Source organism: Heliangelus exortis, chromosome Z (genome assembly GCF_036169615.1).
Source record: "Heliangelus exortis chromosome Z, bHelExo1.hap1, whole genome shotgun sequence".
Lineage (NCBI taxonomy): Eukaryota > Metazoa > Chordata > Aves > Apodiformes > Trochilidae > Heliangelus > Heliangelus exortis.
This window is the reverse complement of record NC_092454.1, coordinates 38,880,442-38,903,098: the sequence shown is the minus strand read 5'-3', so window position 1 is coordinate 38,903,098 and position 22,657 is coordinate 38,880,442. Positions and strand designations below refer to the sequence as shown.

Here is a 22,657-nt window from a genome sequence, read left to right as displayed (position 1 = left end):
ACCCTGACTTCTCTCAGGTATGCTTTCACCTGAAATGATGTCTCCCTCATTCCCAGGCACTGGCAAAGAGTTATAGATCTCCTGAGTGTTTCTACTTATTGCCATCAGCTGTAAAGGTTCTTTAGAGGTATTGTTCATGTATACTGTATTCCTGAGACAAATCTCTTAGCCCCAGGATTATGTGTTGATATGTAATGTATACTTGTCTTCATCTAATACTCTTGAGAGTAATAAAAATTTATAACTGAAAAATGAGTTATATGAAGTGTTACTATGTTTTTATTTGGCAGAAATTCAACCAAACCTGCTTAGCAATGCAAAAATATTAGTTAAGATCATTAGGAAGACCCAAGTTCTTGAGAAATGCCTTAGAAAAGTGTGTGTAGTGGATACGCTACACACACAGTGTGTACAGAACTGAGGTATGAAGCTTGGCAGCACTTTTCAACTTTGTTTTGGCTAAGACACAAGACAGAAATTACTACTCTCTATTGTCAGTACAGATTTGTTGCAGTTTCAGTAAGTGCTATATAAGTTGATTATGTTGGCTAGTTTCCAGCACAACTGTTCTTTGCTTAAATGAACTAGCCTGTAATCTAAACTGTCTAGCCATTATGTTTTCTCATTATCTGTCCTTGTCTGGATCTGCAGTTTGTCATTGAAGGCAGTTGCTGTTGTTTTGTCGTTTTGTCCAATAAATGGTTATATATAAAATAATGGATGAAATTATTCTGACACAGAGAGGCGTGCCTTTGCATTTCCTTTTGCAGGGAAACGAACAGTGTCTGGAGCAGCGTGCTGTTGCATTAGAAAATGTGTGTGGCTGTGTCTTTCACACCAAAGAGGACATAAGTACAGCTAATGGTGCTACAGATTTGTTTAGTATTGGCAGTGTAACCTAGTTTTCGTGAGTTTGGTACTCAGCCTATGAACAGTGCTTATTGTCTGGTCTTGAAAGGATTGAATATTTCTTGCAGATCTTGGTTTAGTAAAGCTAATTCCAGAGCAGGACAAATGCCCATTAACCTCTACTTATCAGTGTTTAATTGGTGCAGTGCATCTAAAGGCTCTGACTCTAGCTGGTGCTTTAGGAGCGGGTGAGCCGGGTCAGTAGAAAGCAGCAGGAAAAATTAGCATACTCCCCCATTTGCAATGGAAGGGTGGGTGGGGGAATCAGTGAGGGCACCAGGTGAAAAGCAGGTGATCCCAGAGCCACATCACCCCATCCTCTGAGGCAGGTGAGCCAAGTGATGCATAACTGCTCAGGGATGGCAGTGTGGTCACCCACCTTGCTGATGGCACCACTGAATTTTGGAGGATGCATTATCTCTGTGCTAGGCTTGTTTTTTTTAAAGTTTTATGTGCTCTCCCAGTCAGCAATGATTTTAAAGAAATGAGTGGTGCAGATGTTTCTCTAAATGCTATGCTCCAATATTTTTCCTTCTGGGAACCTTAATTTTTTGACAATTACTTATGTTTAACCAAATTTGACCTGCCAGTGTCCCTTTAATACCGTATTATGCAAGGATCTCAGACACTGAAGATATTGGAGAAGTGATTAAAAGCAGTTTTCTAAAAACTACTCATGTGCCTTAAATTTCAGAGCCAAACTCTTGCCACTCCATTGACTAAATCAGTCTAGAAATCTCCAAAGCCTCTTCTGTGTCAGGGAAGTATAAGCAGCAATCCTAATCCTCATACTGGCAAGAAATGAAAAGGCAAAACTCCCAAAGGTCTCAGGACTTTGTGGAAGGAAAATTGGAAGGAAAATTGCAGTATAATCTTAGCTTCATGTCTTCTTTATATCAGAACAGAAATCTGCCAGTCAAAAGGAATACATAGGTGTATTTTTAATCCTTTAGGATTTGGTGGTAGAATGGACTTGGTTTGATCCTGACTGAGGTGTTGCTACCTCACTGTAGCAACAAGAGCAATTTTAATTTGTTGAAGTTTGTCAGAGAATCACAGAAAATTAGGGGTTGGAAGGGACCTCAAAAGATCCCCTGCCAGAGCAGGGTCACCTACAGGAGGTCACACAGGAATGCGTCCAAGTGGGTTTTGAATGTATCCAGAGAAGGAGACTCCACAACCTCCCTGGGCAGCCTGTTCCCAGTGCTCTGTCACCCAGTTTAGTTAAATGATGGATAGTTTAAAAGGTTATACAGAGTTTTATGAAAGGAAATAAACACTTTACAGTGATCTTTTACAAAATTGGGAGCCAAGAGCAAACAGCAGTTCAGAAGTCTCCTCTTTTCACTGCTAATTGCTCAGCCCTTAAGTCATGGATGAGTGTAAAAAGAGTGATGGTTTAAAACCCTTTTCCTGATTATAGTTAGCTTAGAAAGCTTAGCAAGGCCTTAGATTAAGAAGTGAGTATTATTGTTACAATGTAAATTTTACATATAACACAAGGATTTTACCTTAAGTAAAATTAAGAATAAGGGTAAATATGTAATGGCTCACACTGTTTCAGTTTTGAAGTTTGTGCTTCACAATATGAAATACAGGGTTGTATTTTATTTTTTCCTGTTGCTAACTGAAACATCATTAAAGAAAAACATGGTGGGTTTTGCATATAATATTTTGTGATGTTTTCACATGTTTACTGTTTTGAGATGAAAATGTCAAATGTCAAATGTCAAATGTCAAAATTACAGACTTCGTCAGAATGATATGCAGATTATAAATTGTCTAAGTACTGATCTTTTAAATGTAAGAACTAGAGGAAGCAAGGAGGTAGAAGGTAAATTAGTGAAAATTTATGTTGAAATATTTGTATGGGTAGATACTATGTTTTCAGAGCAGAGTGAAAACTCCCAATGTTTTATCACTTGCTCTTTGAAAAGTTGTTTTCTTTCCTGTTTACTGAGGATCCTGGTATTAACTGAGATGAATGTTGTGGCCAGGGTGTGCCACTGGGTGAGGTGCGTCCTTGGTGATTCCAGATTCAAAGGTCAGAGAAACTTCTTGGTGACCTTGTTCGTCTGAAACAGATGGGAATTTTTTCAGTGAAATCTGTAGTAGCAAGGTTAGATGCATGGCATGTGATCTGAAGCTATAGGAGTTTTTCCATCGTCTTTGTCAGACCTTGAACCTGACCCATGGTGACTGGAGTCTTCTGATCAGCTGGGGCATGTGTTGTTTGCTGCCTGTATTGTTTCAGTTGCAGTAAAACACAATGCACAGACTGGAAAAGGAAACCACAAAATATCCAGAATTTTAAGCATTGATATTTTTGTCTCAAATCATAACCACTCTCCAAAATCTAAAAAAAGAGAATGTGTTAAACAAGGCACGTTTCTTAGGAGACAGCTTAGATGTTCAAAAAGCTGATAGTAGAATAGAAGCCTTTTCATCTCCCCTTTTAGATATTTTAACTTATCTTACACAGTGTATTGCCATCCCCGAGGACTGTAAGTTTAGTCATATTTGGTTTTGAAATAACCACACTGAACAGCTGTTGTTTACCAGATGACCTGCTCCCCCCTTTATAATGATTGATTTTTGTTTTGTCTTTATGTGTAACTTTTTGATGAAGAACACTGAGCTTTGGAGGTAAAAAAAATCTTTGACACTTCTTTTCAAGTGTACTCACGTATGGATTAGCTAAGTGGCAGTGCCTTGCTCATCTGGCAGCATGTTTTGCTGGTGTTGCCCAGGTGGAATCGCTGTTGCAATTGGCTGTTTATCTCCAGTGCTGGCCTTCACACCTGGAAAGGTACCCAGATAAAACTTGTTTTCCAGAATATGTCATGCAGAAGGTAAAGTAGCTCAAGGGAAGCTACCTGAGACGGTGCAATGCTAACAGATTGCTCAAAATTACTTTGAAATACTAGAGCTCTTACTAAATTAAAGCGACAGAAGTTGGATGTTTCTTCTCATACAAGACTGAGCATGTTACCTCAGCAGATGCTGAAAGGCTTGTCAGCCTCTTGGCTGTTCTGTCTCACCGGTTCTTGCTAACAAAAAGTTTAATAAAACTCATTTGTATTCAAAGCATCCCATAACATAGAAAGATTTTTTGTTCCCTAGTTCTCACTGAAAGGCAATTACCGGAAAGAGTAGTGGGTTTTGGAAAAATGAGAGTCCCAGGGTATTGTAATATAAGAAACATTTCACTTTTTTTGCTCAAGAGCTCAAACAACTAGAATAAAGTTGTTTAGTTAAGTATGATATATCACCGATTACTAACAAGAGTACTACTGAAAGGTTTTGTATGCCTGCTCTCAAGTAACAAAATTTGCTTCACCATTTCCAAGGCATTTGTCTGGATTTAATTTTAGCACCTTGCCTTCAGTAGGTCCTTTTTTTTATAAGGTAATTAATTTTCCTGAGTGCCTGTGCTCTGTCCAGCCCACAAGATCTTCCATGCTGTTACTCCTTCATTAGAAGCTCAACTAGAAATTCAATTAGTTGCTCTGAGGAGAATATGCATGCACACCAATGCCAGAAAACTTCTTTTTAATGATCTCTTTCATCTTTGTCAGTGGGAACCTGTCTCAGAGTACTTTAAAACCAAAGGCAGGACTCTCATTAATCTTGGTGGAATCTGGGTCCCCATCTGCAGACAAGCTGATAGCTCACTCAGGTAGCTTGTGACCCTTCATAACTGCGTGACTGGCTGGGAGATTATAAGGGTGTATTTAAGGACATGAAGCTGAAGTAAAAAACCCTCAAATGAGCCTGCTTATTAAGAAACATAACTCTATCCAGCAGATAAAGGAGAGGTGTTCTCTTTTGCAAGAATTATTGCTGAACTCCAGCCATAAACCCTTCCATCATTACTCCTAGCAAGTTGAATTACCGGCATTCTGATGAATTTAATTGTTTTCTAAGTCATTGTACAAAAGGCATGTTTTAAAAAAAAAGTATGGACACAAGTACTTCCTTATTTTTATAGGGTAGATATTTTGTGAGGAGCAATTGTTTTAAAACAAGAGGAGTGAATAAGGAATAAATATTTATTGTTTGGTTACTGTTTGGTTTGTGTGCCTAATCATAAATCAGAACCCTATTGTGCTCTGTCCTAGAGAGTTTGCTCTCCATGTGTAAGGTAGACAACAGATAGTAAGACGAACATGTGGAAGAATAAGACAATAGTAGCTGGTATAATTGTGTTCACTCTTCATGATAAAATATCCATCTATTTCATGTTTCATTGAAGACATGAAAAAATCCTTTGATGACAAAAAAAATTAGTAATTTGCTTTGAGGGTTTTCTAAAGTCAGTCCCAGAGATTTCAAAGTTCAGCATCCAGAAACTGTCATTCTTTCCAGATAGTTTGATCCTGATTGACCTGAAGAGAAAGGTTCAAAGCCTCCCAGTGAGATTATTTGGGAAAAAAAAATATCTGTACTACAGTGACTGTTCAGTTTACTAGGCTACAATAGGCTTCACTGAGCTGGTCACAGTTTTCCAGGAGGCCAGTGGAAAAGCAACAGCTGACATACACTCTAAGTGCTAGGTCTAGTCTTTGGTCCTTGCTTTTGCATTTCACCATAGTCCTAGTTCATCTTACACATAACCAGAATGAATCTATTCTTAACTCTTCTAAGAGTATAAGAAAAAGAATCAACTGTCTTTTTCAAGTAAAGAAAAAATTATCTTGGTTTTTTTGACACTTAACAGCCCCAGTAAGACTGTCATTTGCTCGTCTTCTGGCAGAAGGCAAGTTCAGTCCTTTAAGCTGTTCTGATTTATCCTTTTCACTTCTGCTGTGGTACATGTATTGGAACTGGCTCCCCAGGGAAGCAGTTCTGGCACTGAGCCTGCCTCAGTTCAAGAAGTGTTTGGGTGATGCTCTCAGGCACCTGGTGTGATCCTGGAGGTGCCCTACACAGGGACAGGAGTTGGAATTGATTACCTTGGTGGCTCCCTTCCAACTCAGCTTAAAAAAAAACAAGCAAAAAATGCAAAACCAAACAAAAAAAAACAATTTTCATATTTATTAGAGAGGAGTGGGAATAAATTTTAATACTGATCTTTCCGTGGAGCTGTGCAAAACTTGGGGGTGAAAGGTTTGGACTGTTCAGAGCTGTGGCTTCAGCTTAAGTGTTTGATTTCATCTAACATAGTGATGGGAAATGTTACATTTTATGTGTATACAACCACGTAGATGTTATAGTACAATTTTCGGCCCTGTGTTTTTAAGTTCAGTAAGACAATTGCATTTGAATTGTCTTTTCAGTCCCCCAAATCTTGGATTGAAGAGGTCTTCAGTAAAAGAGAATGTGCACACATCATTCCCAGTACAAAAGATCCCCACAGGTAAAACAATGAATTTTATTTTCTTTCTGTTATGTTTAGAAAGAATTACAATAATTTTTATGGGTGGTGTTTGTATCTTGGATGGAATTCTTTGCTGTTTTTCAATTCCCCAATGACCTGTGGTGTTAATGGGTTTTCATAGATATTGGCACCAGCATGCTTTAAATGATACTGTTTGTTTGAATTAGAAATTGGTAACCACTGACCTTCCTAGGCTTCTTAAACAGGTTTCTCTCTATCCAATAACCAAAACTATAGTAGGGTTATTGGTATGGTTGTTAATGGAGAGATTGAGTTACATGGAATTACTGCTGCACAGGAATTCTAAATCCTGTACCACCATTTTTTCCCTTCCTCAGAATAATGCTTGTTGCTGATTACAGTCTTCTGGGATAGCAGTTTCTGCTCAGGCTGGCAGAGTGTGAAAAGATCAAATCCTCAACTTGTTTTTTGGACCTGAGAAAGCAAACATAATTTGGTATTTCCGATTGTGTATCTAGCGGGTGGTGTTGCCTAAATAAACTTGATGAAATCATATTCTGAGGCTGTAAGCTTGTCATTTTGATTATATCATTTTGGACACATGGATTATGCAGAGCAGATAAGTTAGATAAGACATCTATGAAATGTAAATTTGACATACAGTCTGGTATATAAAATTACAAAGAAATCACTGAAGTTACCCGGCACATCTTCCAGGGGTGAGCGCAGAATAAAATAGCCTTTAATGCTGTTGATGAGAATTTTGTCACAGATGAATTGATATTTTATTAATACCATAACAGATGTTTTCTTTTATATGAACATGTATTAATTATCCATCTTTTCTCACAGGTGTCCTGCAGGATGCCAGGTGTGCCAGAACTTAATCAGGTAGAAGAGCATAAATATATATCTTTGTTTTTTATAATGAACTAAAGTTAGTGGTGGATATTATTCAAGGAAGTAAGGAAAACAATAGTAATCTTCCAGATATCTAGTCAGAGCAACATTTTTGTGAGAATGTTTAGCAAAGATTTGCATAAAATAAATTGTGTGATAACCTGTAATTTATTGGGAATAGAAAATTTTATCCAAATATTTTATGTGGATGAGTTTTCCTTAATCTTCTCCTGAAGAATGATAGGCAGAAGTAGGCCTTTAAATGGGAGACAATTCCAGCTATGTCTTGACTGATATGAAGGAGACAAAACAATGGAGAATGGTAAGAATTAAAGAAAGAGGAAGAATATGATAAAGGCTGGAGAAAGAGAGTAATAGAAATATTTCTGACTAATGGTTTTCTGAAGATTTTTTTCATCTCTGCAATGGGCATTTCAAAAGGAAAGCTGCACAAATTACATCACTTTAGTCCTCTTACTTGTGTGTGTTTTTTTCAGACAGCTAGTATTTTGTGGCTTGTTTTGATTAGTTGTTTTCAATCCAACATTTGAAATTCAGCTGGTGTTCCCAAGAAAGTGATAAATTATTAGTTCTTGGAAAAAAATTTTAACTTTACGTGGCATTTATTTTTTGTTAAAGGCCTCTGAAGGCTGAACCAACTGAAGACAATGCTTTTCTAATAATTAATGATTAGGAAGCTGGAGCTAAGTAGAACTGCCACCTGCATGAGCACAATTATTTTCCTTTTCATTATGTTTCACATTTTATTTATTCTTCTAAGAGTTATGTGAAACAAGAGCCACATTTTTCCAAAAGGCAAATCAGTTACTACTTGAAATCAGGTCACCGTAAAAGACAAATATACAGAATGGTGTTGGCCTTGTAATTAGGGTAAATGATCTGTGGGGCATCTGTTCAAAAAAAGACAGCTCCCTCTGAGAGAGGGCTTGTGTGATCATTTTGCGTTAGAGCAGAACAGAGGTTCACAAACTTTTGTACTTCTGGAAGTAGAAATGCAGGGAGGATTTGCATACTTCCTGCTAACCTGCAGATACCCCTGTGGGTATCTAAGTTAAGTTAACTTGTGCTTCAATATATGCTGGTTTAATCCTGTCTAAATCAAGACCACAGCATTTCTGCAGTTGTTCCCCTTTACCCCCCAGCATGATCACCATGTTGTGGTTTGGTCTGGGAAGACCATTGATATGAAAATTAATGTCTGCGGGTGGAAAACTAAGCCAAGATTATCTTCCTGCCAAATCAGCCTCCAAAACAAGCACATTTTAGCTGCATGAATGTGAATATTACAGTGTAAGATGGAGAAAGAGAAACTGGAAATGTGCACCCTTAAGGGAGGGTTTGTTTTTTATTTTCACCGTTTTCTCCAAAGACATCCTTTACCTTTGTGAGGTTTTATGTTATAGTTGTTTCTTTCCCTTTTCAATGAGCATTTTCATGGTCTTTAAATCCATGTGAATGCTATTTGCTGATCTGTCTGTACGTGCAGAGCGTATATGTGGATATCTGATGTTCATTTCAGTCAGCCTAATGCTACCTGTTGTTGTATCCTTGTATACCTTTAGGTCTAGACAGGGATTTGTTCTAGGAGAATTTCTGCTGTTCCTAACAAGGGGAAATAATTTTCACATGAGTGTTATACCTGGTTGTATTGTACTTATTAGAACGGCAATCAAACTGTACCTGTAATTTTCCACAACAGTCCAAAATTGGTGTGAATGTACTTGATGCCTCCTATAATTTGACCCAATACTGTAGGCAAATGAAATCTGTTAATGATTTCTTGTGGAGAACTTCCAAGGTCTGCAAACAGTTTATGAGTGGGTTATGCAACTATTTGATAATATTAAGTAGAATTACTGCATTTAGTAGTTGCTAATCAAATCTGAGTAACTTACTGGCACCTTTGTGCATGCTTCTCTGGGGTGTTGAAATGCCCTTTATCTACTCTTCAGTGCAGTGCTCACAAATATGTTGCATAAAGAACCTAGGTGGGTCTATCTGCATGAATATTCAGGAATGTGGTGCAGAACTTCTGCATCCTTACACATCTGGGGTGTTCTCTCTTATATCTGACTTTTTAGGAATATTTTTTGGACAGTCTTTAAAGTGCTGCCTAATTTTGTGGTCTGGCTACTGCAGATACTTGAACCTAAGTGTCAACCTTCTGTATTTACCCTTGGTGCTTCTAGTGTGACTTTTCCAGGAGCCTGGTTTTGCGTTACTGACCTTGCTCCCCCTTCAATAGGAGCTTAGTGACTCTTTAAGGGGAAGAAGGTGAAGTCATTGCAAACACATTTTCCATCAAGGCAAATGATTTATTCACAAGATCAAGGTTAACTCAGGCTGGCAGGAACCTGGGGAGGTCTCCAGTCCCAGCCCCTGCCAGAACAGGCTCAACCAGGGGCTCAGCCCAGGCTGCTAAAGACTTCACGCAGCTGCTGTGTAAACTCTCAGGGATGGATTCAGCACATCATCTCCAGGCCCTGGCTCCATTGCTGAGCTGTCCTCCCAGAAAGAAACCTTCTCCTTATTTCCAGTCAGGATCTTCTGTATTCCAGCTTGTGTGTCTGTCTCTTGCTCTACCACCACACACTACTGTGAAGAGCCCAGCTGTGTCTCCTCCATCCCCATCAGTACTGGGGATGCTGTTGGTTGCCCTGAAAGTTGCCCCTTTCCCCAACTGAACCAGCCCTGGTCCTACAGTCTCTCCTTAAAGGACAGTGGCCCCCTCTGCCATGTTGGTGGCCTCCCCTCACTTCCAACCAGTTTGTCACTTTTGTTCCCATGCTGGGAACCCAAACAGGAGGAAGCTGCACCCAGAGAGGAGTGTCAAGCACCAAGCAGAGGAGACAGTCCCTGCCCTGCTCTGGCTCTTGGACCATGGCCTTCTTATAGTAAAAATGATGCTAATTAATAAAACACTTCAGTGTTCATTTGGCCTCTCACTTTCAAGGTTACTGGTTTTTCTGGTCAGATGGTTAGTTCCTTTCTGTCTGATGTCAGCTTTTGAAAAGGTAGGTTGCTTCAGCTCTTGCTGTTCTTGGAAGGGCTGCTTATGTGTGAGACAGATAGTCATTCTGTGCTCACAGTTTGATGGTGTGGTTTTAGAAACTCTGTTTTTAGAAAATGTAATCCATTGATGATGAATCTGGTTGCTTTTCAGTGTTGTCCTTCCAAGCACTGGCATTTTCTGAGTCTGACAGTGCTATGTGGTATCTAAGTGAGTTATGAAAAGTATTGTAGTATCTAGACTGGACTGCTGTTGGTTCTCTCTTCTAGAATGACTCCTGGATGAAAGATCTAGGTATTGTGAGACCACTCTAGGAGCAGTACAGTGTACAGAAGATATGCTCAGGACTAAAGAACAACAGGATATGTATATTTTTACTTATCTGTTATCTGCAGATCATTTTTTCCTAACTTTTGGTGTCTGTTACACTGTAATCCCCCTAAAACAAGCCGGAAAAAACAGGAACAAAGTTGCTAGTAGTTAAGCCTCTGATAAATTTGTTGTCTGAACACCAGTAATGAAATCCAAATTATCTCTTTCTTCTGGTCCTTCCTTTGATATGTGAAGGCAGATTCTTAAGTATAGTCAATGGCCTTGTGCTTCCCCAGAGTATATTTTATCTGAATCTGCTTCCCTTGTTTTGTCTGCTTTGCAGCTACATTGCTCTGAAACACTTTTAGTTTAGATATGTCTAAATAGTGACTCCAAATGTGGATACTGAGTCCACATGCTGTTTGACAGCACAATGGCAGCAGTGGTATTCCATCTGTGCTGGTCCTTCACAGTCTTTTGAAATAGTAATTTGTTTATCTGCAAGTGATTTAGTGTGGATGGCTTACTATATAAGTTACAGCTTGTATATTTTTTATGTAGCTTATGAACTTGATGTGGTTTGCCTGTGAGAAGGCAAAATTACAATGGGTTTTGCTTTTCGGGTCACCCAGATTAGGTCCCTAGATCAACTACTTTTGTTTGTTTGTTTTCGTTTTTTTTTGTTTGTTTGTTTGTTTGTTTTTGTTTTTGTTTTTGTTTTTGTTTGTTTGGGGTTTTTTTGTTTGGTTTGCTTGTTTGTTTGTTTGCTTTTTACCCCTGCCATCTCCACAGTGCAAATGTTTGTGAAGTCATGCAGTGAGCCAGACCAGGTAGTACTTCCAGTTAGACTAACTTGGCAATTAAAGCCCTCTGTGAGTCTTTCCCTGCACCCACCTAGGTAATTTCCTCTTCATTTTCCCAAAATTTGGTTTTGAGTATATGCCTGACTTCCTTTTGGCAAGTCCCTGGATTTCTGTGCTATATTCTGCTATTTGTTGCATCTAGAGAAAAGGTGTAGGTCATCTAGGCTAGCTAATCCATGATGAATTAGCTTGACAAAAATTTGGCATTTTTGATAGTCATTATTGCCTTCTGATTTCTCGCTAACCATCATCATACATATGATAATAGAGCTAAAGTCTTTTTTGTGGTGCTAGACTCCTACAACTCTTTAGTTATCTACTGAATAATCTTTTTTCCAATTGAGTTAAAAATCAGAAGGATTGTGCGAGGCTTCCTTCTCCAATCTGATTTTGCAGAGCATTGATCAATAAAATGTAACCTATCTGTGTTGAAAAACTGGAGTGCAAACATAATTTCATAGATTCTGGGTATCAGAAAGTATGTTTCTAAATCGGTTCACTTCCTTAATGTGCTCTGGGTGTGGGTTTTTTGTTTGTTTTGATTGTTTCTTTGTTATTTTTAGTCTGTTTCTCTTTCACTAGTTAGTTCTCACTCATCTTCACTGAAAACTTTCTCAGCATAACTGTTCAGAGTTTTGAAGATATTAATTTCTAACCTGCCCCTATATCCACAGGTAATTTGTCTGAGTCCCAAGGCAATAATTGATTTTGGGTTGCTGGAAGCTTTTTGGTATCTTAAGCGACTAAAAGGGAAGAACTTCTCTCCGTTCAGTTCAGTTCAGAGAAGGACAACTAAGCTGGTGGAGGGTCTGGAGAACAGGAGCTATGAGGAGGGGCTGAGGGTGCTGGGGATGTTTAGTTTAGAGAAGAGAAGGTTGAGAGGAGACCTTATTGCTCCCTACAGCTACCTGTAGGAGGTTGTGGTTGCAGGGGAGTGGGTGTTGGCCTCTTGTCTCAAGTAAATAATGATAGGAGTAGAGGAAATGGCCTGAAGTTGCACCAGGGGAAGTTTAAACTTGATAATAATAAGAATTTTTTTACTGACAGAGCAGTCAGGCACAAAGGAGTGGTGCAGTCACCAGCCTTGGAAGTATTTAGAAACCATGTAGATGAGGCACTTCAGGACACGCTCTAGTGGGCATGGAGATAGAGATATTAAGAAATATATTTTACTTATCTTATTAGGAGGTGGGTGTTGACAGTTTCATGAGGTGACCTTAGAGGTCTTTTGCAATCAATTGATTGGAATTATTGGCAATACTGTTATTTTACATTAACTTTTGAAATGTCTAGAGGAAAACTGGGCTGTCAAATGTCACTATATATTACATTGAAGTTAATCCTGTAGAAGTCTGGAGCCCATCAAAGCCTGTATGACAGTAGAATTGAGTGAATTTGGAATCTGGGTTGCTCACCCAGTCACAAGTCTTAAATGTCACAAGTCTGCTAAATTTCATTTAACATTGCACCTCAGTTTTGTATTTTGTATATGCACTTTGGTGGTGTTTGAAGGCTAGGATGAAGGTTACTCTGAAGTCCTCTCTAGATGAGAGTTGCTCTTCTCTTGATTAATGTCAGTAACTCCTAGATCTTTTTTAAAGCCTAGAATAACCTGCAGAAGTAAATTTTGCTAATAACCATAGCGAGCTTTGGTGTCCTAAGAAACTCCTCTGCAGTCTCATATAGAAGACCAGTAAATCTAAACTGCATTGCATGAGTCAGAAGGACTAAATGGGACTCAGACTGTTATAGTCACCCAAATTACAGTGTGGTTTGGATCGATAGGGACCTTTGAAGATCACCTACTCCAGCCTACTTAGTTGTTACTAGTGTCCATCAGGTAGTGAACAATTCAGCATCCAACAAAATATATTTATGATTTTATTTAACGTTTTGACATTTTGAGATTTTTTTTTAATCTGTTTGTATTATATTCTGTGCCAGAAAAATACAATATCCTTTGTAGAAAAAGCTATTTGGGCTATTCTGATGGAGGTCCTAGAGATGAATGCAAGTGTGTTTGTAGAAAATAATTTTTTTTATTTTTAATGTAAGATGTTGCTGTGGACGGCTAATTGGAGATCACCCAGGAGTAGATTGTAGCTGGCCTGCTTATCCAGCTGCCTCACAGAGAGGTGAATGGTCTGTGAAAAACCACACGAAGTCGAGTCCAACAGATGCATTTGGTACAATCAATTTTCAAGATGGAGACCACACTTACCATGCCAAGGTAACAGGTGCTGGGTTTATGTGTCCTAGTTCTTTTTGTGATTTCAGCATAAGAACAACAAAAGGTGGTTCTAGGTGAATATCAGATTGTTTGTCTAAAGAGATCTTGGGAATCTAAAAGTAACTTATAGTAGAACATGTGTGTTATATTTTTACCCTTAGCTTCACTGTGATTAGGCTTAGTCTGGCTTGCTGTCTGTATTGCACATTGATGTATTTTTGTGCTTTTCATGTTACCTGTAGTGTGAAGTTGCTAATCCTGAACAATATCTTTCAGACATTAATGCTGAGAACTTCATAAGATGTTGGAGTTTCTTCCCTTGTAGTATGTAAAAGATTCTTATTTTACCTACTATTGTTTCTTCCAGTATATTCGACTTTCTTATGATAGCAATTTGGATCAGCTGTTGCACCTGATGGTTAAAGAATGGCAGATGGAGTTGCCAAAGTTAGTGATCTCTGTTCATGGAGGCATTCAAGATTTCAAGCTTCCCTCAAAGGTCAAGCAGGTTTTCAGCAAAGGACTGGTGAAGGCTGCTGAGACTACCGGAGCATGGATAATTACAGAAGGCATCAACAGCGGTAGTGTAATTGTTTTTCTTTGTTTCAGTCTTCCACTGGTGTTCTTTCTTTGTATATGAACATATACATCTAGGGCAAATATAATGAAATTGCTTGATAATTTGTTGTATATTATCCCAAAATGAAAAATCCTTTTTTTTTTTTTTTTTTTTTTTTTTTAAAGGAGATACATATAACAAAGAGTGAAGTCACATTCCTCTACTGTTAAGAGACATTCTGAGTATATTTAATAATACTTCTTTTAGTTAAATAGCAAGTATTCTGCATGTAATAAGAAACACTGATAGCAGATAACAGAACTTATTTGCAGTCAATTTTTTTACTTTAAAAAGATATTTAGATACAGAGGACTGTGACTGGTGTTTTTGAATGACTTGGCAAATCCAAATTTAACTTGGGTTTTATAAATAAGGAATCTTGAATTATAATAATCCATAAACTAACCTGTTTATCTAACCTGTATCTGAAAGTCCCTGCAGATTTCTCTCAAAAACTGAGGTGCTCAGTAAGCCACAGTTCTGAAAGTTTTACTTCTTTAACTTTTATTCAAACCAGTGACTTTACAGGACAACTGTTTTGTACATTTATTTAAATAATGAATTTTTAATGGAGGTAGAAAGCACCATTAGCAACATACATGAGTGTTATTAATTCCAAATGTGTGTTGAGTTTGCAGCATTGTTGAATTATATCTGAGCCTTACAATTCCCGCTGTGCGCATCAAATGTACAAGTGAGGTGAGATGGTTTATTTCTGCTTGAAATAACCAAAAAATTAATTAGATGGTGGGAAGCCTTTCATTGGTGTCATGCAGCAGGTCTCCAAATGTATAAGAAAAATGATGATTTAATTGTCTGCTTAGGAGTGTCCAGGCATGTGGGGGATGCACTGAAAGGCCGTGCCTCACCACATCTGAGGAAGATCTGTGCTGTTGGAATTCCTCCATGGGGCATCATTGAGAACCAGAGGGATCTAATTGGAAAAGATGTGAGTTGAACATATTTAAAATACAAGCTTTCATGTTCAAGGGATGGCATAGCTTTCTTTCATACTTTATTTTCTGCTCACTTCACTTCATGGATTTGATTTTTTTTTTTTTCAGTAATAGAGGCATAGATTTTACTCAGCGGTAGAATTCCATGGCATGTTGAGGCACTGTATTTTGCTTTTTATATGCAAATGAATAGTTTATAAGTATTTCTATTCTTACAGGAAATAGCCATTCCTTTTTCAATTTCTGTAATTAATTTGGCCATTCTCTTGTAGCTGCACATGATGTATTTCTATATTAATGTAATTCAGGATGAGCAATCAGCTTAATGGTAAACACAAATAGGCTGTTAGTGTGCTTGCTTCTTATTAATGAACTAGAACTCTATATAAGTGCCTATGTGAGGGCACAGTCTACATAACTCTAAAACCACTTGACAAGCAACATGAAATAATTCCTGATAAATGATGGCTCACATGCTTTTAATGGGAAAGCAGCTAGGAAAAACATGCCATTTTGTTTCAACTGTAAGCAAGAAAGGCAGGCAGTGACCCTACTTAAGGACTGCAAGCCTACTCAGAAATGCTTTCTGTGGTATTGTGTGTTTTTTTCTGTTAAGTATAAAATGAAAACCCATATTTGAGCAAAGCAGGAAAAAACATGATGGAGGCTTTTGTAAGATTACAATATGACGAATAAATACAATTGAGGCAATATAAATAATGATATATTACTGGCTTCTTTGAATTTTTAAATTTATTTATTTTTTTCTTTGGTTGGTTGTTGGTTAGTTTTTGGTTTTGTTTGTTTGTTTGTTTGTTTGTTTTCCTAGGTAGTTTGCCTGTATCAGACTCTTGGTAATCCACTCAGCAAGCTAAGTACCCTCAACAGTATGCATTCTCATTTTCTGATGGCAGATGATGGGACAGTAGGGAAATATGGGAATGAAATGATGCTCAGGAGGAATTTGGAGAAGTATATATCACTTCAGAAAATTCACACAAGTGAGTATTGCTGTGGTCAGGTTTATGACAGAAAAACCTATCCTAAAAGTCATGGAAGTACTTGACATTTTCTATTACATGCTATATGTTTTCATTTGCTTTAGAATGTTACAGTGGGTGAATGTTATTATTTGCATGTGTCTTGAACTCTGAATATCATGAACATTAGAAGGACAGCAGTTTTATAAAGTATTGTGCATTTGGGCTAACTCACATTTTGATTTCTCAGTGGAATTTGAATCCTTCTTCCCCAATTCATTATCCTCATCACTCTTTTACTTTGCAAGTGTGTGACTGTCTCAGATATAGAAACAAAGACTGTCTTTGAGAAGAACTCCTTGGCCAATGTTTGTTTGTCAGGTCTCAAAATTTCGGATGTTTGCCTATACAGTAACTGAGCTATGGTATAGAAAAAAGTAAACATATATTACATAGACAAGTATTTCTTTTTATATGCTATCTTGTATAAAGTATCTGTGGAAGTTCCCTCTTAGTGATTTAAATCTTGAGATATGTTGAAAAGACATCAGCAGGTTCGGATGTTGAATCCTTTTCTCCTACATTTGCTCACATTGCAGTATTTACAGACTTAGAAATGTACCCCATTTTACTTTGTTTATATTTACAGCATCTTACTCAGCTTCTTAAATATTTTCTTACTGCAAGTTGTTGCAAGGCGGACTTTCTCTTGGTTTTCAATTTCTGTGGCATCTTACTTGAAATTTATTTCTGATTGTTAAAAAAATCACCCTGGCGCTATGAAAGTTTGAGGAGGTCTGTAAAGAAGGGCTTGATTATTTTTCTATGTGTAGGTAAGGAAATGGATATGGACAAGATTTCAAACTCTGTCAGTGCTCCTGCACATCAGATCTATTGTAAAGATTCTGAAGAATGTTTCTCCTTTCCAGTGCTGGGGCTTCTTAGAGTTTTGTCAGGAGGCTTTTATGGTCTTTTTTATCTGGTTGCAGAGGTTCTGTGGAGTCTTTAAAAAGTTTAAGTCAAATTAGAGATGGTGAAGGCATTATTTCCTCTCTGTTGAACCATATATGAGACTCCTTCATGAGTACTTACTAGCCCAGTGTTTCAGGTTTTTTGTCTGACTGAGACCTGCTTGTAACTGGTTAGGTGTGTTTTGAAACAGGAATGGGCCAAGGTGTACCTGTAGTTGGGTTGGTGGTGGAAGGAGGCCCCAATGTGATCCTAATGGTGTGGGAGTACATGAGGGCCAGCCCAGCTGTTCCAGTGGTGGTCTATGAGGGCACTGGCAGAGCTGCAGATATCCTGGCTTTTATCCACAAACACACAGGTGATACGGGGTAAGTAGTACAATGCTTCTCCTGCTTGGTCTGTCCTATTGGGAGGCACCTGAAAAATCCTGTCTCAAAACCACAGAGGTAATTTCTGATGCTTCTAACTTGAGGAAAACGACTATACAACTTGGAAAGTTTTAAAGAGGTATGTTTTATTCCAGGGACAGCTGCAAGGGGTATCGATCTCTTCTCCTAACTTGCACACCAGTCTCGCAATCAGGCTTTTGTTATGTACGCTGAAGTTTTACATATTCATTAGATTTCCCAATATGCCTATACATATGCATCACCTACTCCTGCTTCGTATTAAAATTAGTCCCAAGAGGTCATTTTCCTAATCTCCTCCCTTCTGAGCTTGCGTGGTGTCTCCTGGTGGTGGTCGTTGGTGGTCATGGGATCAAGTAAAAAGCAAAGGTCCTTCTCTGGGTAAACTTTTCATATCTTCTTCTCTGGGCATGTCCTTCAGCCCAGGTTGATTTGTCTGAATTAGCTATATTTTATCTTAAAGCCCGGAATGTTCTCTCGCTCTCATCTCAAGGCCATTAGTTAGATACATGTTTTCCCTTATAAATTATAGCTACCCCAAACTATTATTTAGCTTTCTTAAACAAGCATTCTGTGTTAGCTTCTGTAAGGTCAACGTGACCTCTGAACAGTTACTAGCTGGCATTTTATATTAACCCTCACATCACTTCTAGTAATGACCCTGTCATGATCTTTTGCTGACTTTTACTTCTGGGCTGTGGTTAGTTGCTGTAGGAGCAACTGTAGGCTGCAGTAGGAGGAGAACTAAGGTTCCTTGGTTTTGGTTTTGAAGTGGTAACCCAAACTTGCTGTCATCGTCTGGCTGTCACCTCCCATGCAACTTCAGCTGGAGACTCTAGTAAACCTACCTTGACAACAATTTTGCATGCAAAGTGGAAAAATATATACACGTATATGTTTGTATAACCAATTAATACTTCCCTGAAAGTTTTTCAAATGCAAAAGGGCTTTTAAAGGAAAAATCAGAATTTTAAAAGGTGGTCTGTGTTAATGCCAATTTAAAGAAAGAGAGCCATTTAATAGAGTTGATATCTTAAATATTTATTTACTTTCTTTTCTAAGTAGTCTTTTAGGGCAAGTGGTGTTTTTCCCTTGTGTGCTGTATTGAATTTTTTTTCTTCACTTTCCTTTTCTTCCATATTTTTGATCTTTTAAAAAAAATCCCACCATTTCAAAGATAAATGAGAGGAAAAAAGGTGGCCTCAAAATGAAGCCTATTGAACAAACAATGAGGAGTTTAATTTAATTTGATTTTTAATTTAATTAATTTAATTTAATATGATTATTGAAAGAAAGAAAAAAATTTCTAAACTTCAGTGATTTTTAACAGTACCTTGAAAATGGTTACCTTTTTATTTGTCTTTTTTCCAATACTATATGTGTATGGCCAGAATTAATGCCTATGTAAATAATAATTCATATTATGGGATGCCTTTGCTCTGTTTTGTTTTATAAAGGCAGGAATAAGTCAATAGAGAAACAGAAATGAATTCTCTGCATGACTCTGCTCAGCACAAGTTTTATCTTTTACTGAGGTGTCTTGAGCTAGTAAGAAGTAGCTAAAAATATACTTGTTTTTTGCTTGTATATCTGGTTTTCAGGGAGTTGCGCCCTCAAGTGAAGGAGGAGATCTTAGTGATGATTCAAAACACATTCAGCCTGGGACAGAAACAGTCCAGTCATCTCTTTCACATTTTGATGGAATGCATGGAACACCGAGAGTTCGTGAGTGTGGTTAATGCTCTGAGTCTAGGCTGCCTTCATTTACTGTTATCCTTTCTGGTCCTTCTGTGGTGCTTTGGCATGGACACTGCAGTTGTGGAAATAATACTTTATCTCTAATACAGTTATATCATGGAAGTGCCTATATTCATTTATATTTTGGGTAGCTCCGAAGAGCATGCTTAGTTAGTATTCAGACATAGTTCTCAAGTCTTGTTGGCTGCTCGTGAAATTACAACCTTTCTTGTTTTAGTAAAAGACTAGACTAGAGTTTTGTTTTTTCAAGAAAGATCAAGAAATTCCTTTTTTTTTTCTACTCAAGTAGTATGTTACCTGTAATTCATAAACGTTTCCATCTCTTCCTCTAGTTGTAACAGATTTGTACTGTAACTTGTCTCTGAATATTGAAACACACTTTTGAAATGTGCTGGCATGCTTAGCAGCTCAGGTGCTCATGTGGCAGCAGAGTAATGGAATCACAGAAGGGCTTGGGCTGGAAGGGACCTTAAAGATCACCTAGTTCCAACCCTTGTGCCATGGGCAGGGACACCTCCCACTAGATCAGGTTACTCAGAGCACTATCCAACCTGACCTTGAACATTTTCAGGAAGGGAGTACCCACAGCTTCTCTGGACAACCCATCCCAGTGTCTCACCACCCTTAGAGAATATAATTTCTTGCTAATATCTACTCTAAATCTACCCTCTTTCAGTTTAAAACCATTACCCCTTGTACCATCACTAGACTCCCTAATAAAGGGTCACTCTCCATTTTTTCTCTATAATCCCTTTAAGTACTGGAAGACTTAAGGTGTCCATATTCCCTCCCTCCCAGATCTTTCTCTTCTCCAGGCTGAACAAACCCAGCTCTTGTAGCCTGTTCTTAGAAGAGGGGCACTCCATCCTTCTGATAACTTTCATGGACCTCCTCTGGACTTGCTCCAAGAGCTCAATGTCCTTCCTGTGTTGGGGACTCCAGAGCTGGACACAGTACTCCAGGTTGGATGTCATGAGAGCAGAGTACAGGAGAAGAATTACTTCTGTAGACACACTGGACATGCTTGTTTTTATGCAGCCCAGGATACAGTTGGCTTTATGGGCTGCAAGCACACACTGCAGGCTCCTTTTGAGATTTTCATCAACCAGCACCCCCAAGTTCTTTTCCTCAGGGATACTCTCAATCCATTCTCCACCCAGTATGTATTTGTGCTTGGGATTGTCCCAATTCAGATGCAGGATTTTGCACTTGGCCTTTGGAACTTCATGTGGTTGACATCAGCCCACCTCTCAAGCCTGTCAAGGCCCTTCTAAAATGTTGTACTAGAGTATCAGCCACACCATTCAACTTGGTGTCATCCACAAACTTGCTGATGGTGCACTCATTCCATGTCACTGACAAAGGTATTAAATAATCCTGGTGCCAATACAGAATGCTGAGGGACACTGCTTGTCACTGATTTCCACGTATACATTAAACCATTGACTCTGAGTGCCACCATTCCAGCTAATTGACTGTCCCACCTGACAAATCTGCCTCTCCATTTTAGAGACAAAGATGAAATGTGAAACAGTGGATGCATAGCGTGCAAATGCTGTGCACAAATCCAGGTAGATGATATCATTTGCTCTTCCCTTATCCACCAATGCTGTAGCCCTGTTGTAGAAGGCCATCAGATTTATCAGGTATGACTTGATGACTTGCCCTTAGTGAAGCCTGGCTGGCTCTCACCGGTCACCTGTTTCCCATATGCCTTAGCATAGTTTCCAGGAGGATTAGCTACATGGTCTTGCTGAGCAGAAAGGTGACAGTGATCAGTCTGTAGCTCTTTGCATCTTCCTTTTTTTTAGCCTTTTTAAAAAGGGGGGTTATGTTTCCCCTTTTTCATTCAGTGGGAACTCTCCAAACTTCCATAACTTTTCAAATATGATGAAGTACCAAGTATTTGTCATGTGTGTAATGACAATCATAGCAATGATTGCTAATATGGAAACTATCCGATATGTTTTTATTATTTTTCTTGTACTTCATTTGGATGTCTATTTTCTAGCTGAAAACTCTAAATACTAGCCATGTTCTATTTTTACACTTCACAGCTTTAAAGGATAAAGTAAATAGACTCATGTTGTTAGGCATTAGGTGGAATTCCAGTTTGCCTAGGATGCTTGCCTACATTTCCTGTCTGAAACAAAGGAAAAAAATGTCTAGATCTTTGCCATTGTTTGTGTTGAAATATGTATGGTTTAATCTACCACAGCCCTTAACAAGAAGAAATAACTTCTCTGCCTCACCTCAAATAGTATACTTCTGCAATTCTAACAGATAACCGTATTTGATGCGGAGTCAGAAGATCAGCAGGACACTGATTTGGCAATTCTGACTGCACTCTTGAAAGGTACCTGTATACAAGTGTGACCTGTTTTTGTCTGACATACAGTCCCACTGGATTACCTTTTCAAAGCAAAGGAGTAACATCAGTGTGTGAAAAATGCAATGTTCTTTGCTTGTTTGCTAGGCACAAATATGTCTGCTTCCGATCAGCTAGATTTGGCGTTGGCCTGGAACCGGCTCGACATTGCCAAGAAACATGTATTAGTGTATGGACAACACTGGAAGGTACTATTTTGTTTTATCTTTCACTGTTGCTTTACACTTCACTATGATGACTAATTTTCCATGATTTGCATTTGTCAGGCTTTAATTAAGGAATAGGTTGATGCTTGGAGTTGATCTTCTGGAGTAAGCATCTTTGATTTTGAAGAGACATTGTCCTAAAAGTTGTGAAGTATTCAACTGCAGAGTGCATCAGATGAAAAATCAAATGCATTCACTTACATAAAGTAGAGGGATGATATCTGAAATTCACACAGTTTTCACTGCTCTTTTCTAAACAGAATAGTAATTTTGGACTTGTATTCACTGAAGCTGTTGTTAAGTTATTGGTGGTGAAGGATATTTCATTGTAGCCCAGAGTACTCTATTCTCCAAAGGAGTGAACTCCAAAGTAGTGTTGCTTTTGATTTCCTAGCTCCAGACAGAAACAGAAATCAGTAAATGACAGTCCTTTGTGGTGTTATCGGATCAAAGAAAAAGGTAGAATTAACTATGGTAATGTGGCATCATGACATTATTTCAGGTATTTTTTCTTGAGATCAGATGCTATTATTACTTCATGCATGTGGAAGAACATACAGTAGCAATTGAATCAGTCCTATAGATTAAAGTTTTCAGGTTTTTGGGTGTAATCTGGTACTTAAGTATATCCCTTCTTAACTGAATTTTTCTGTGCATAATAAGGTTTTTATGGATAATAAATTTAATACAGTATTTTTCCTGAACACATTGCATTCCCATTTGTTGTAAGAATATTTTTTCCATAAAATTATATCTGATGCTCCCAGAAGTACTTTTAAAGTTTTTC

The 22,657-nt window shown here is 38.2% G+C and overlaps 1 protein-coding gene across 5 annotated transcripts in view; it reads left to right on the top strand.

Moving 5' to 3' along the window:
• Nucleotides 1-22,657, top strand: part of TRPM6 (transient receptor potential cation channel subfamily M member 6) — a 91,448-nt gene that overhangs the window by 16,135 nt on the left and 52,656 nt on the right. For all 5 annotated transcript variants that reach the window (XM_071729895.1, XM_071729894.1, XM_071729893.1 and 2 more), the window contains 10 exons: nucleotides 6,189-6,268; nucleotides 7,103-7,141; nucleotides 13,412-13,586; nucleotides 13,954-14,167; nucleotides 15,030-15,154; nucleotides 15,991-16,162; nucleotides 17,304-17,478; nucleotides 19,119-19,242; nucleotides 21,559-21,631; nucleotides 21,752-21,852. In XM_071729895.1, coding sequence (XP_071585996.1) covers nucleotides 6,189-6,268; nucleotides 7,103-7,141; nucleotides 13,412-13,586; nucleotides 13,954-14,167; nucleotides 15,030-15,154; nucleotides 15,991-16,162; nucleotides 17,304-17,478; nucleotides 19,119-19,242; nucleotides 21,559-21,631; nucleotides 21,752-21,852 — 1,278 coding nt within the window. The remainder of the gene's footprint in view (nucleotides 1-6,188; nucleotides 6,269-7,102; nucleotides 7,142-13,411; nucleotides 13,587-13,953; nucleotides 14,168-15,029; nucleotides 15,155-15,990; nucleotides 16,163-17,303; nucleotides 17,479-19,118; nucleotides 19,243-21,558; nucleotides 21,632-21,751; nucleotides 21,853-22,657) is intronic.